At 44.1% G+C, this 15,012-nt stretch overlaps 1 protein-coding gene across 1 annotated transcript; it reads left to right on the forward strand.

The window, feature by feature from the left end:
• Nucleotides 1-264: 264 nt before the first annotated feature.
• On the forward strand, nucleotides 265-12,944 carry CCDC174 (coiled-coil domain containing 174). The gene is made up of 11 exons (XM_084269848.1): nucleotides 265-327; nucleotides 1,770-1,874; nucleotides 2,784-2,884; nucleotides 3,970-4,028; nucleotides 5,050-5,230; nucleotides 6,574-6,669; nucleotides 7,961-8,097; nucleotides 8,459-8,553; nucleotides 8,796-8,943; nucleotides 9,979-10,113; nucleotides 11,828-12,944. The coding sequence occupies exons 1-11, from the start codon at nucleotides 286-288 to the stop codon at nucleotides 12,784-12,786; spliced, it is 2,058 nt and encodes a 685-aa protein (XP_084125974.1). The 5' UTR covers nucleotides 265-285; the 3' UTR covers nucleotides 12,787-12,944.
• Nucleotides 12,945-15,012: the final 2,068 nt, after the last annotated feature.

Here is a 15,012-nt window from a genome sequence, read left to right on the forward strand (position 1 = left end):
CTCGCTGGCCGCAGCTCCAAGCCCCAGACCGCTCGCGGCCACCTCCAGCAGAGGCCCCGGAGAACTCGTCTCCCGCCCGCCGGCCCCCCCCATCTCCGCACTCAGCCCTCCCGTGCCCTCCGAGGCCGCTGGCCCCAGCCTCGCCCTCCCCAACATGGCGGCGCGGAAGAACCTCCTTCTGCCCTCACCGGCACTGTCGCAATAGCGTCTCGCTTTACGGTAAAGGCCGCAAAGCGTGGAAGAAGGCGACCGGCTGATGCTGCGGCCGGAGGAGCAGAGGCCGCCATGGACCGGAGGAAAAAGCCTTTGGATGTGGCCGCCTCCTCGGTGAGTGGGCGGGCCTGGCCGGGAAGAAGCAAAAAAAAAAATCCCTCCACTTCACCGTGAGGGTGTGTCGGGCGGCTTTTAAGGGTGTGGGGGCGGCCGGGCGCGCCGTAGTACCCGCAGGTGCGGGGCTCTGGCGGGCCCGGCTGGCGCAGGCCGTGCGGGCGGGGGCCCCAGCCGCTCCTAGGGAGAACGGGACACCGGGGGCGCGTTTTCTGTGCCCTCGCCTTAATGCCAGCCGCTAGCGAGCGCTGGTTCGAAGGGCTGCGCAGTAAGGCCGCGTGTCGCGCCTTCGCCCGTCGGGCCGCGGGCTGGTGAGGTGCGGTGCAGCTGGCCCCTTCGCCGGCCTGACCGAGGGTTCTAATCCGAGTGTGCCGGGGCTGGATCTGCCGCCGCTCGTGATGCAGAGATCGCAGTAGGTCACGAGATGGGAAGGTGAGGTCATTCCTTGAGTTCTTCCCAGGCTCATGGAGGTCTTGCCAAATTTACCCCCCACACCCCCACCCTGTGGGGTTGTCGGGTGCTGCTCTCCCTGCCCACTAACAAGAGACTGTTGCCAAACGCTGCCTGTCGCCACATGGACAGTTAATGTAAGCTGTGGGTTGTTGCATATGAAATGTTTAACGTTGAAGTGATTGTCCGAGGAAAAAGGGTTCATTTACAGTTCTCTGTGTTACTGTTACCTCAAAAGCAAAATGCTTTCACGTTTGGAACTAATGCTGATGCCAGAGTCTTCTGCTTTCCTGACTTTGTGCACAACTGTGCAATGTGGCTTCTGTAGGGCTTGCAGAGAGCACAGCACAATTTCCTCTTCCAGACTAGGCTTTTTCATGCCATTTCAAGGTAGCAGCACTGCTGGTGGTGCTCCCTAGTGAAAGATAAGGTGGGCATTGGTCACAGATGGCAATGCTGCTGAAGTATTTTTTAAAAAACCAAACAAGAAAGAAGAGCTGAAACTATATAAACAGTGTACAAAACCATTTGGGAAAGTATATATGTATTTTATGAAAGCAAACTTTTATCAGTTCTTTTCTGAGACAGGATTTTAATTATCCTTTAACGTTAGAAGTGTTTTGAATTCACCCATGTTATTTCTTTAGTCCTTGTCCTCTGGTTTGCCATCGGGAGGCTGGTAAAACCTGTGTGGAATTGTGTGTCTCTTACTCTAGTTGTGTAGCAAAGGATCAAGGATATCTTTGTGTGGTTTTTTATATCCCTAATCATGATTTGCATTCAGTGTTTTTTGCATACTGTTTGCTGGAAACGTAAAGGTGATCCTTGTGATTGGATTAGTGCTTCACAGTTCCACCTAGAAATACACTCATGTGCTCCTGGAACTGTAAATGCCCAAATGTTTCACTAGAGATACAGCTGTTTCTTTATCACAGCAACTGATGTATATGCATTTGATACATTCTGACTGTTTGTTTTGCTGTTGGTTGTAGTTGGTAGATCTCAAAGCAGAGCTCTTCAGAAAGCAAGAAGAATTCAAGAAAGAAAAGCTGCTGAAAGATGCTGGCATCTTTGCAAAGCCCAAAACTTCTAATAAGGTAGAAATATTTTACCACTGTTATTTTTTCATTCTTTCTCCCTGAAGTAAGTTCATATTCAAATCTAAATAAAGACTCAAAGCTGTGTTGCTGTTCAACTGTAAAATCTCCCTGATTAGGATGTTCTGTAAATTTCATCTCCAGGTGAGATTCTTGTGTGAAACAGAAAACTTATATCCTGCTTACACCCACCTAAATCACCACTTCATCTTTATTCCCCAGGGAGCCACAGCTTTTGTAACTGTAGGAAGATTTATTTTTTGCCTGAGATTTTTTTTATGCTCCTCCGAAGGATGGAGGATGAGAGGCTCTTCTTGATAAATGCTCTGCTATATGTTCTGTATAATAATGAATGTTTGGTTCTGTCTCTTGTTCTACTTTTTACTGCACCTTGGGTTTTATTCTTTCTGTAGATTTTCTACTAGTAGAAACTACTGTTGCTGCTGTATTTGAAGAAGTTGCAGCATGTATATTTTTTTTGCTGTGAATAGGCAAACTGATTGTGTTTTATATCTGTAATGACAGTAATAGAAATCATTCCTGGCTTCATTTTTACTTCAGTAAAATCAGTAATCAGCAAGATTGTTCTGAATCATTTTCTTAAACCTTAACATCATTGCCAGAATAGAATTTGTCTGATTTCCAAGTGGTTTTTTTTTTTTTTTTGGTCTTTCTTACCTGCCTGTTCTTGACTATTGTATTGTAATTGTGTGGCTTTAGGACATACCTGCTGCATCCTACAGCGCAGTAGGTATAGACTCAAGTCAGGCATGCTTAAGATGCTGTTTACAAAGTCTTTCATGACTGATTTGTGAAGTTTGCATTAGGGAGCTGAAATATGTTTTAATTGTTACCATTTCAGTGTTTGCATGTGCATATTTATTTGTTGCTATAAATTGTACTCCACAGAAACCAAACATCTGGAACAAACAAAACACTGGAGTTGCAAATCGAGCAGAGAAAGATGTTGAGCAGAAGGCAGAAGAGGAGCATATACTAGATAAGTCAAGGTAACTCCTGGGCTCAGTAAGAAAGGAATGCTTTGTAGAACTTGTTTTTCAGTGTTTAGAAAACCACATAAAGCAGGTTTTGGACCAGCAGTTCTCATTAGACCAAACAGCAAAACCAGCATCAGTTGCATGTTCTTTACCAGTGATGCACAGGCTCATCCCAGCAGCCTCGTGCTCTGCCCTCACGGGGATCACAGCTGTCCCAGTGTGTCAGCTTACTGATTTGTGCAAGTCATCTTCAGAATCCAAAGCCAGGCAGTGATCTGTTACAGTTCTACAGCAAGGTGTTACTTGGACGTGGCAGTAAATAGCTTGCTTTTTGCAAGATGTGACTCTCTTCTGGATGGGTTAGTTCTGCAAGCAGATAAATGTTGACAGTGCAATTTATAAGGTGCTTGCTGGCTTTGTGTGAGCAGTTCCTGACTCTTCAAAATTGTCTTCTACCATTTGAGAAATTAGCTAAGATTTTCTTTTCACTTTCTAAGAGTGTTACATCTTTCTTTTTGGTTTTTTTTTTTTTTTCCTATAAAATTATTTCAGTATCTCATACCTGCAAATAATGGTCTGGCTTCCAGTATTTATCTGACAGACCATAGTAGTTAGATAGAGGTGTAATCCTTGTTATGTTGTGTTCCTCCTACCTGACAAATTACACTTGAGATTTAATTCTGTAACCTCACTAAAATTATTTCCAGTATAAACTCTGGAACTGGGTATCTGTGTATCTTCAGAAAAGTCAGTTAAAGGTCAAACCAAAAACCAGGCAGAAGTCATCTTTAGTAAACATTTCAAGAGCTCCTGGTACTTCCCTGCTCTTCAGTGTGAGGGTGGTGGATCGCTGGAACAGTGCAGTGGAGGCCCCATCCCTGAAGATGTTCAAGGTCAGGCTTAATGGGGCTCTGAGCGACCTGGTCTAGTGAAGATGTTCCACCTTATTGCAGGGGGGTTAAAGTGCATAAACTTTAAAGGTCCCTTCCAACCTAAATCATTCTATGATTTATCCAGAGCTAAACTGATCATTTTGATCTGTGTTTGGAATTGGTGGGATTGCAGTGTTTCAGGTTTTTATTATTTTGCTTCTTCAGGAAGAAACTAGAAGAGAAAGCAAAGCTGTATGAGAAAATGACCAAAGGCGACTTCCCAGGTGAGTAAAACTAGTCTTAAATTAGTATTGTATTTTGTTTATGAAAAAATTGTTTATAGAGTTCCCCTAAAAGTTGGCATTTGTGACTGGTGATTTACAGCAGCTACAGTATGAATTCACTGCTTGTCATCTTACATGGGAAATTATTTTGGGAGTTAGTATATAAAGTGATTGACATGGGTTATTTTGCTTTGAAAGGGAGAAAAAAATACAGGTACTAGAGGAAATCAAATTACTTTTTGAAGGACAGCCTGGGCTAGGAAGGCACCATGGGCTTGTTTCACTTAATCACTAAGTGAGGAAATATACTTTGTTTTTAGAATACAGAAGCTTAGGAAACAGAACTGAATTTCTTCTCCACTGTGCAGTCTCTGGAGTGCGCTGCTGATGGTTGGCCAGAGGCATTATGATTCTTGGGCCTTTATGAAGAGAAGAGGGGCAGGAGGGTAGCCTGGCTGCTTCATATGTGAATGCCAGTCATGCAGCTAACAGAGTTATGTTCAGTCCCTTGCAAGAAGTAATGATTAAACAGAATCCAAATTTCCTCGCAATTCATCTCTGATCTTTTCTTTATTAGTGTCCATCTTTGCTGCATGTGACCCCACTGCTTTTCTACTTTTCTAAAAAGTACTCTAGTGACCCCGTAACTACTGCCAACAGACCTTCTTGATGCTCAACACTTGGTATTTGATCTGTTACATTCCAAACGTGGTGTTTCTGAAATAGTTAACAAGCAAGACCATATTTCAGTGGAAAGACTGCAACCTTTTCTGTATTGTACACGAATGATTAATTGCTCTAAAATACCCTAAAACTTCTGCTCAGAAATAGAGGTTATCACTGTGGAGCAATTGATAGCTCCAGGTTTGTTTCTCACTGAATGAGACTTAAGTGTTCCCCAATAGTGTGGTCAGGGGCATTGCTGGCAGCTGAAAAGCTGATTGTGGCTATTTTGTATTGATTTTGTGCTCGGTTCTGTTCTTTTCTTGGTTGTTCTCTAAGAATCAATTTTCTGCCTTAGATGAAGAAACTGAGGATTTGTACCTAGTGGATTTCACTCAGAAGATCATAGACAAACAGCATGAAGTACAGGAAATGTATCAGAGCGAAGCTGCTAGAAAGGATTTAGAAAAAGAGGCAGATGATGAGGAAACTCAGCCTGAAGAGGAAATACCACCACCTGAGGACCCAGATGAGGAATGGTTGGTACTCCTGATGGGGCTCAGCTGTCCTGACTAAACTGTTTCTTGACAATTCCATGAGAAAATAATTGTAATCTCTAAAGTATGTGGAGTGACACCTCTCCTTTATTGTTTTTTAAACCTACATCCAGGATTTTGAGTAATAACCATCAGGGAAATGTACTGCAAGTGAGCCATCATAATATCCTCTCCTATTTTCTGGCATAGTTTATGGCAGTTCTGATTGCAGCATTCATGAGCTTTGGTGTCTTGAATTGAAAGGTACTTCAGTGAAACTTGGGGTTTTATTGCATCCACCTTCTCTAATTGCATGTGATTTACAAAATGAGGTTTGTTGTTGTGTGCCCCTGCCTTGAAAGAGAGAAACTCTAGTTGGAAAAAGAACACATTTCTCACTTCAGTGACGTGTGTTATTATTAACATATTGTCAATATCTTCACTGGAGTATTTGGGTGCCAGCCTAAATAATGCCAATTATTCTGCAGCCATAATTACATCTTTACAATGGAGAATGCAGACTTTTCCTATAGATGTATTATTTTATAATAAAACCCAAAGGACACCGAATATTTACTCAGCTGTAGATATCCTTAGAAGTTATGTAAGAGACCTAACTTACTAAAAGCATAGATCTTTTAAAGTTTGTTTCTTTGGCAACTAGCTTGACAGTCACACTTTTTCAGCTGTAATACTAATTCTTTAAAATGAGATAATTGAGGCTGCTTGATGCTGAAGAACTTTCTAGCATTTCACGAAAGTAAATATAGCTCTTAACAGGTTTTTTTTGTTGACAACTTTAAATTAAGTGTTCGGTGCTATAAAGAGTTGAATAAGAAGCACAATGTGTGCTTCAGAGGAACATTTTGCTTGCATTTTAGCCAGCCTTTGTTGGCATTGACTGAGCACCGCAGCCGATTCTAAATGAGCTTTAGACTGATAATTGAAATACATTGTAGCAATTTCATATCCCCAAGAAGTCGATGCCTTGTTATTTGCACTGTGGGAGGCAAGTACTAGGCTCGGTTTCATTTTAGTGTGAAAACTACACGGTGTTGTAACTTTTGAAGATGATTTTTTTACACCACTGGCTTGCCAAGGCAAACAGCCAGCTCAGTGTGAGATGGAGCAAGTGCCTGTGTGGAGCTGCCGTACGCCCCGCTCGGAGCGTATCCCCTTAACTCACGAGTCTGTTAACGGAAGGGTAGAAGAAACTGTCAGCCACGGAGAGGCTGAGAGGTGATGAATGCTCTCTGGAAAGTGCCACTGCTTCTGCCTTCTGGCTAAGAGTTCTCTAAATCTGCAAATAAAAGTTCTGCATCAAATTTCCATTGCTTTCGTTCCAGGGTTGATTATGTTGATTTCCTGGGCCGCTCTAGACGCTGTATGAAGAAGGATTTGCCAAGTCTACTTAAAATGGATCAGGAACTTCAAGGGAAAAGGTGCGGTTCCTTGGGGTATTTAACATGCATATTCTTAATGAGCAGGAAGAGAGGCTGTGCTTTGTTATCCTTTTCTCAAGCCAGAACTGTTCGTGCTTCTACTTTCTCTAGATTTACTTCAGACAGACCTCTGATTGCAATGCTGTGCCTCAAAAAAGCAGAGAAGTTGTGCATTACTGTGACTTTATCAAAACTTTGTGTTATCAATTTGTACAGCATTCCAAGGTTTCTGTTTTACTTCACCTTGGCAGCTGGCCATATGAAAAACATGGGTGGTTTATTCATTTTAAATTGCAACAGAATGGAGACCATGGATATCAAGGAAAAGCCCCAATGAACATTTTACTAAGCTACTAAGGGATGCTTTTTGATGTAAATGATGACTAATTGTAAAACATCACTGACATGAAACATGGCTTGCAGAGAAAAGTTCTAATAAATTGGCTTAGCAATCTCTCAGATATTTCATGCATCTTTTAAAACTGTGGCCCTTGGATGAAATTGTATTTTATTATCACCTTCCTGACATTGCCAGAGAAGCAATTCCTGGTTGTGTTAACTTGGAAACTGATGACAGTCTGCTAGCAATTCCAAATTCAGCATGATATTCAAAGTGAATTTGTTAGCTCTCCATTTGATCGCTTTTGCCCTTCTGTTAAAATCACTGTGGCATCACTGAGAATTGGTTTTGGGAAATAATCTAAAGGTACCTCAACTGAGCCTCTGCTGTTGCTGAAATGAAAATCTTTTCACACTAACAACTTAACTGGTGTGTTCTCTATATTTTAAACATAAGATGGAGAATATGAGTGCTTTGAGATTGCAGTCTCAGCATTGATATGGATGTCAGTCAGCAAAAATAGCAGTAGCTAGACAATGAAAAAGCCTGCTGCTTCTCTTGGGGGATAGAGGGAAGATATTTCCCATGGCATGGACTTTTAGGGAAAAGGAATGGCTACCTTTCTGCTATTTCAAATACCTTTTGTTTTTATATATTAAACCTGAGATGTTCCTATACGGGATTGCTAGAATTCCAACAGAGGCTAATAAAAGCAATGATTTCATCTCCTGTTCTGCAAGGAGTGCCTTGTTTCAGAGGTAGTTGTGTATTTCTGTCTTCCCCGTGCCCCGCAGCCGTTAAGGCTCTACTACTGAACAGTGCCTGCAGTGATCCATGTTTTGTACAACAGCGCTGGGGGTCACACTGCTCACACTGTCACTGTTTGTTACTGTAAAACTGAGAAGTTCTGCTCTGCAATGCCTTCTCTTTTCTTTTTTTTTTTAACATTAGGCAAGGTCTTGATGGAAATACTCTGTTATCTGAAGACATGAAAAAAGAGCTTCAGAGGCAGCAGTGGGAAAAAGAAGAGGAGGAAGCCCTCAGAAGACCCATGGGACCCATACATTACGAGGACATTCGAGAGAACGGTATGCTTCCATTTTTGATATCACCAAAGAGATTAGTTTTAGAGGAAGCAAGGGGAAGTTACTTCTTGTGCCTATATGGCGAAGTGTAGCTGTGTGTTAAGCCACATGTGAACCAGTACATAAAACTAGGCTTCTCTGATGGTTGTTTTTTTCCCAAATTTCATTATTTCCTGCGGTGTTCTTCAGAAGGCTTTGCTTCATGCACTACCAAACCAAGCCCTTCATAGCCAGCTAAAACTTAACATGCTGTATGTTGTTGGGGGTAATTCCGTGCCTGAAAGGAGGGTACATGGTGCTTGCTGTTACTGTCAGTTATAAACTGAGCATAACTTTGAACTTACTATTTTCCTCTTCTTTTCAGAGGCCAGACAGCTTGGTGTTGGTTACTTTGCCTTTTCTCGTGACACAGAACTTAGGGATAAACAACGGGCAACACTGGATATGCTAAGAGAGCAGGTATGGGTGTGAAGAGCACGCTGGGGTGTGAGGGCATCCCCGTTTCAACGCTCACTGTCTGGTTCATTGTGTCAGTCTTACACTAGCTGGTACCTGCAGCTGACTCCAAAAATACTCGGCCTCTTTTTCCCTTTTGAAACAGGTGTTTGATAAGGATCACTTCCAGTTGTTTAGTGAAAGAATATACATAGTAAATTACAGTAACAAAGGAAAATTAATTCATGTTTTTCTTTGCTGTTCAGACGCTTGATCAGAGAACTAAACGTGAACAGTTAAAGGAGAAAAGGAAGGCGGCTCTGGATGCCAGGCTGTCTAAGCTTCGAGCACGGAAGGTTAAGAAGTTAAGGGAAGCTGGATTAGATGAAGAGGCAGACAGACTGGAGAATGGAGGTATGATTTGCTGCCTTTTTAAGTTAAATACTGGTTATTTCATCTTCTTACTTGATCAATAGACAGGCATACTCCAATTGATTCAATATATTGGAATTATGTATTATATATATACAATTAGTGTAACTGTTGAAGAGTGAGTTCATACAATTGTGTGTAGTTATAAAATGGTGCCATAAGTAGCTTAATAATATGGGTGGAACTGTGGTGTGCAGATTGTAGGCTTTTTTTGATTCACACCTGACCTAAGAGCAGGAATTATGCAGGTTATTTATACAGGTTGAGGTTTAAGATGCTGAAATTCTACTGGCTTTTTCTTTTTTAAGATGAAGTAGAATAAAAAGTACCAACAAGTTAATTTTTATATAATACATACTCTTACAGCTTCAGTACAGTCTGTAAATTAGATGTACATCCGGCAGGGATTTAGGATAATGAATCTGAGTTCTAATCCCAACTCTGCGCTGTCTCCGTTATGACACTGCTAGTCAACTCCTAGTGTTTGTCTCCTACTGTAAACTACAGCTAATGCTTCACAGTGTCAGAATTCTATGCAAATCATGAACTGTGAAGTGTTCTGGAGAACAGTAATGTGCCACTGCTAACTGTGCTGCTTTTCAGAACAGTAAGAATACAGATTGTTTCCTCCAGTAAAGGAAATGGAGAGAACATGCTAATGTTCTGATTTTTACCAAATTCTCTAGCTTAAGTATAAGGCTCAGGACGTTCATTTTGGGGTTATTAGGCAATAGATTTTCAGCAGTCTTTTTAATACAACTAGAAAGCTTATGAAATGTCTCATGGTAGATAACACTTCATGATTATCTGTCTTACCCATTATCTTTTCTGAACTAAAATACAGTAATTAAAAATATCACCTCCTCAGTCAGACACATGACCTTGTAAGTATGAAATTAGATAACTAGTCTGAGCTCTGTGAATGCAGATAGCTCTCGATTCATATTTCTCCTATGAATTTCATACAGATTTTTATCCTGTCTCTAATAAGACCTGCTATCCCTTTCTGTAACACAGAGATGAAAGGTGTCACTGATGAACCAGAAGCTCCAAGAGTTACTGCAGCAAGCAGAAAGGTAGAGGTTGTCATCCAGGAGAGAAGAGATACCAAGCCTGGCGTGCCTTATGTGCGAGAGTGGGATAAAGGCAAAGGTAAGGAACAGCATTCAGAAACACTGTCTGGAATCGCGCACACGCTGCTACATTCGTTTCTGTTTTGTGACAAAGTACAGGAAGACTGAGAAGCAATGAAATGCTGCCCCCCTGCAGTGCCAGGGGCAGTGACTGGCAAGGCAAGGCATGCCTTGCTGCCAGCAGCTGCTGTCATGTCCCCGTAATGTTTTCTTCTGTACGAGTTATGCCATTTGTGGGTGATGGATGTTGTCAGAACGACAAGTTTCATAGTCCATAAGACTTCCTGTCTTTCAGTGTGATCTTTTCCTGATGTATCCTGTAGTTGATGCTACAGGATGGCGGGATGTATTGCACTGAAACAGGTGCAGGACGATACTAAAAAGCAATGCAGGCAGAGACCACTTCAGTGCCACTGTCGCATCGTGAAGCATAGTCCTTGTCACAGCATCAAGTGATCGGTGTCTTCCAGATCCTTCCCAAACTGATTAACTCATTTTGCAGCATTAATCTAAGCTCATGCAGGTTCTTTTAGTCTGACACTTGACTTCTAAGTAAAAGCAAACAAGGAATAGGCAAAGCACATTAATGCCCACCTTTGTAGTACTCCTGCAAGAGCAGCATTCCTACTCAGTGCAATGCTGGTATTTTCTTCTACTTTTCAGTCTTTGTGTTCAGTTAATGAACATTGTTGGGAGGGAAAACTTTGAAGTTCCATTAAAAAGCAAAACTTTCAGGTCCTATTTGTTATACCTCTATTCTGCCAAATACTGGGGTGGTTTTCCTGATGCTGAGGAATCCTGGTATCTGACTGACGCCTTAGCAGCACTGTGCTACACAGCAGATACTACACTCAGAAAGCAAGAGGACAGCTTACTTCAAAATGTAAAGCAAGCTAACAGTGGTTCACTGAATGTAAATGTAACACAAGCATCTAAATTGGTGTAAGAAGGGATACATGAAACTCCTCAGTCTTAGATGCTGTCCTTCTCACTATTTTATTTTTTGTAAATGTATTTTTACCAAAGCAAAGGAAGAAGTCCTCCTCTGACTGGGACTCTATTTTGCTGTGTTGCACCAATGTGTAGCCCTTATGTATCTTTTTTTTTTTTTTTTTAAACTTTGTTTCTTAGAGAAGTCTGGATAGAAATGAATAGGGAAAAGTACTGGGTTTAGAGAGTGTGTTTGGGGCATTGTACAGTAGGTTTGGGGAAGATCTTTTTAAGTGTGGTGAGCTAGAGCTGTCCTTCCATTGCAGTACTTCAGAGCTATTTTTAATGAGAAATCAGCAGCTGTCATAGCAACTAGAATATCTGTCGCTTCTGTTGAAAATAATAAGTTTGTGGTTTTCATCTGTGCCCACTACAGATAATCTCTTCATCTCCACCTTCTAATAACTAAGCTCTTAGTGCTTCGACTGGTTTCTATTTTATTCACCCATAACTAATTAGTTGCTTTTCATAAGCAATGTCTGCGTTGTTTAAGGATCTTAGCGTCACCAAGGTGAGTTATATAGAGGATGGTGGTGATCTTTAATGCCCAACACTTTCCTTCCTGCTCTGTAAAGAAAGTGGACTGTCAGCTTCGGCAGCAGTCTAGTACTAGATGGGAAAATAACTTCAAATGGCTTCACACAGCTGCATCTTCTGTTCACTTACTTGTCTTTCCTCCTTTCTGACTGACCTTTAGACCCTGAAATCTCTACTCAATCTACCATTTTCCCTGTCTCTAACAGAATTGATGTTTGGACAATGGTCAAAGAAACAGGAAGAACTCAGAGATGAGCGAGATCCAGAATTTGCACCACCTTCTGATTACTTCAGGGGACAAAAGAAAGATGATAATTACAGAAGTCAGGATTTGAACAGTCCTGAAACCTCCACTGCAAAACTGGAAACGGAGACGGCACAAAGCCAACAGATGCCATCAACACCAGCCAACGGCAGCAGCACTGAAGATGTGCCACCATCAGCACCGGCTTACAACAGCAATGTCAGAGATCAGCCAGCCTCCAGAGAGGCATGTGGCACTGATGCTCAAGATGCGACATCATCAGGAGAGGATGACAGCAGTGATGATGAGGATATGCCGCCACCATTGCAGGGTTACGGCTATGGCGCTCACGGCGTGCCACCACCAATGCCGGGTTACGGCTATGGTGCTCAAGGCGTGCCACCATCAGTGCAGGGTTACGGCTACAGCACCCATGACATGCCCTTTCCAATGCCGGCTTATGGCTATGGTGCTCCAGGCATGCTGCCGCCGATGCACGCTTACGGCTACAGCGCTCACGATATGCCGTTCCCAATGCAGACCTACGGCTACAGCACCCAGGATGTGCCGCCAGGAATGCAGGCCTGTGGCTGCAGCTCCCAGGATGTGCCACCAGGAGTGCAGGCTTGTGGCTGCAGCACAGAGGATGTGCCACCAGGAGTGCAGGCTTGTGGCTGCAGCACAGAGGATGTGCCACCAGGAGTGCAGGCTTGTGGCTGCAGCACCCAGGATGTGCCACCAGGAGTGCAGGCTTGTGGCTGCAGCACCCAGGATGTGCCACCAGGAGTGCAGGCTTATGGCTGCAGCACCCAGGATGTGCCACCACCACCAGCACAGACCAATAGCGGTGACGCTCAAAATCAGGAACCACTTTATCAAAGTTTAGATGATATGCTGTCTTACTACAGACAAGTGACTTGAGCAGAGTAGAGAGATAAGCCAGAACTGTGATTTAAAGAACTCAAATAGAATTATAATCTGAGCAAAAATAATATTTTCCCATATCTGGGAAAAGTAAGTTTCTGTAAATAAATAAAAATAAAATCTAGGGACCTAAACTATTCTATATCACACCTGTATTTTTGCCCCTTTGGTTCTTTGTTGGTTCTTCCCCAAAAAGATTGTGACTTTTTTCCTTTTTGGTCAGCAGTATTTACTTAGTTTAGTACATACTTAATTCTCTACCTCCTACACCTGAACCTTGGGGTATGTCTATGACTTGCTTTCAAAAGATAACTCTTTACTCTGTCACTCCCCAGCTAGCTTCTGGTTTTGAGGTACTTTTGTGTTCAGTGCTACCTGTACAGGTGGTACTGAAACCGCAGGCCCTCTGCTGAGAACAGTGCTGGGAAGTTTGTTACCTACTTACTTAATCTCCCGCCCTTTGGAAGTACAGGATATTGAGTGAACCATGGTGATCCACATGGTCGTAATGGTTTCTGTGTTCCAGAGGTCTGTATGTAACTTGGAATTCTGTGAAGCCAATTAGAGAGGCACTGCAGAGATCAAGAAATAATGGTTAGACCAAGAGCAAACAATTCACTAAAGTAGAAGTCTTGACACCTGAAATTACTGTCTGAATGGTTTAGAAAATGTCTTCGTAATTCTCCAAGTACATTTTTTTTGCATCATCTGTTACATTTATGGTTTTAATTTTTTTCCCCAAAAAACTGGTCTTGGAGTTGTCATATATAAAAGCAGAACTCCCTCTCCCAGGCAAGCTTTTACTTCAGAATGTTCAAAACATTTACCATATAGAATATTTTTCTTTCTGAGGGTTATTTAGATGCCCTGTTTGTAGTTTAAAAGGTCGTGTGGTCATAACACCTCCACCCAGGGGTTAGAATGGGTAATTTCACACACAGTTTCAGTGAAATGACTGGTAATGCCACCATAGTGACTCTTTGAATGGAGCAGTGAACTAGCATAAGAGAGACACGTTGCCACTCGTGTGTGCTGTTACAAATCCTGCCCTATATACATATATATGTTACTTCCTCCTCTCAATTTAACAGTAACGTCCCAGCTGACCCGGCTGCCTGCGCCGAGAGGCCCCGGCGCGCTGCCCACAGCTGCCTGAGGCCGAGCTCTCTCAGAGCGCTGCCACCGCCCTCGCGAGACCCCGGGAGGCGGGAAACGCTCTGCGCCCAGCGCATGCGCAACACGGCACTCTGCCTTCTCGCCACAGCCACGCACTCGGGCGGCTTTGGCCCTAGACACCGGCTGCCGTAACCCTGCGGAACCGTTCCGCGGTGGCGCTGCCGAGCAGCCGGTAGCAAAGCGGCGGGCCCGGGAGCTGCGGAGAGGCGGCCCCGCTCCCGCGGCGGGGGAACGGCCGGAGCGAGGACCGCTCCTGGGCGTGCGCAAGGGAGCGCGTGCGCGCGCCTGCCGTCGGCGGCAGCCTGCAGTGCGGTGGCGTGGCCGCTGGGGGGCGGCAGAACCCCGGCACAGGTCCCGCCCCGCGGCGGGCAGGCAGTGCGTGCCCGGAACCCGCCGCCGAGGGGGTAAAAGCGGCGGAGGACGGCGCGTCCCGGCGCTGAGGGTAGCTGCCTTTTCTGCCCGGCTGAAACGGGGCTTCACGCTTACAGAGGAAGAGCGGTGTCCACCCCAGTCACCCCCGAGCGTAACGCCCACCGCCAGCCCTCTCAGTCCATCACAGGGAGGTCTCCGCGGCGCGGCTAATGCGGGCAGCAGCCTCCGGGAGCCCAGAGCATGTCTCCAGCTTCCCATGGCTGCCCAGCGCTACAGCTCGCTCGGGTCAGTTCTCTGCCCTAACTCCCCTGAAGTCTCCATTTCCACATGAAGTTCCCGTCCTGCCAGCGCTGCTCCCTCCCCTCTTGCCCCGTGAACGTGAAGGAGCCATAGTGACACCAGTGCACAGAAGTTAAATGAGGTGTAGGTGACTACCTGTAGGACAGAGGTGAGCGTGTGTTCAGCAGCCACTGGAGTTACAGGGCACAGCACTGCGGTGTGTGTAAGCAATGTGAAAAGGGGGTGGTTCTGAAAGCAGCTGACCCAAAGGTAACCACTGTGCTCATGGTGAAAGAAGTATAACCTGACCTTTTGTTCAAACTTCCAGCTCTTACGAGAGCGCACGCTGATTAGAGCCACATCTTGAACAACTGCAGCTAAACCTAAAGCCTCTAC

This window comes from Gallinula chloropus (genome assembly GCF_964237585.1).
Source record: "Gallinula chloropus genome assembly, chromosome: 12".
NCBI lineage: Eukaryota > Metazoa > Chordata > Aves > Gruiformes > Rallidae > Gallinula > Gallinula chloropus.

What these genes read in the sequence shown, in the direction of transcription:
- CCDC174 (XM_084269848.1), top strand. Translation starts at nt 286, where the DNA reads ATGGACCGGAGGAAAAAGCCTTTGGATGTGGCCGCCTCCTCG. An exon ending in GAGGACCCAGATGAGGAATG is followed by an intron (nt 5,231 to 6,573) that starts GTTGGTACTCCT and finishes CTTTCGTTCCAG; the next exon opens with GGTTGATTATGTTGATTTCC. An exon ending in AGAGTGGGATAAAGGCAAAG is followed by an intron (nt 10,114 to 11,827) that starts GTAAGGAACAGC and finishes TGTCTCTAACAG; the next exon opens with AATTGATGTTTGGACAATGG.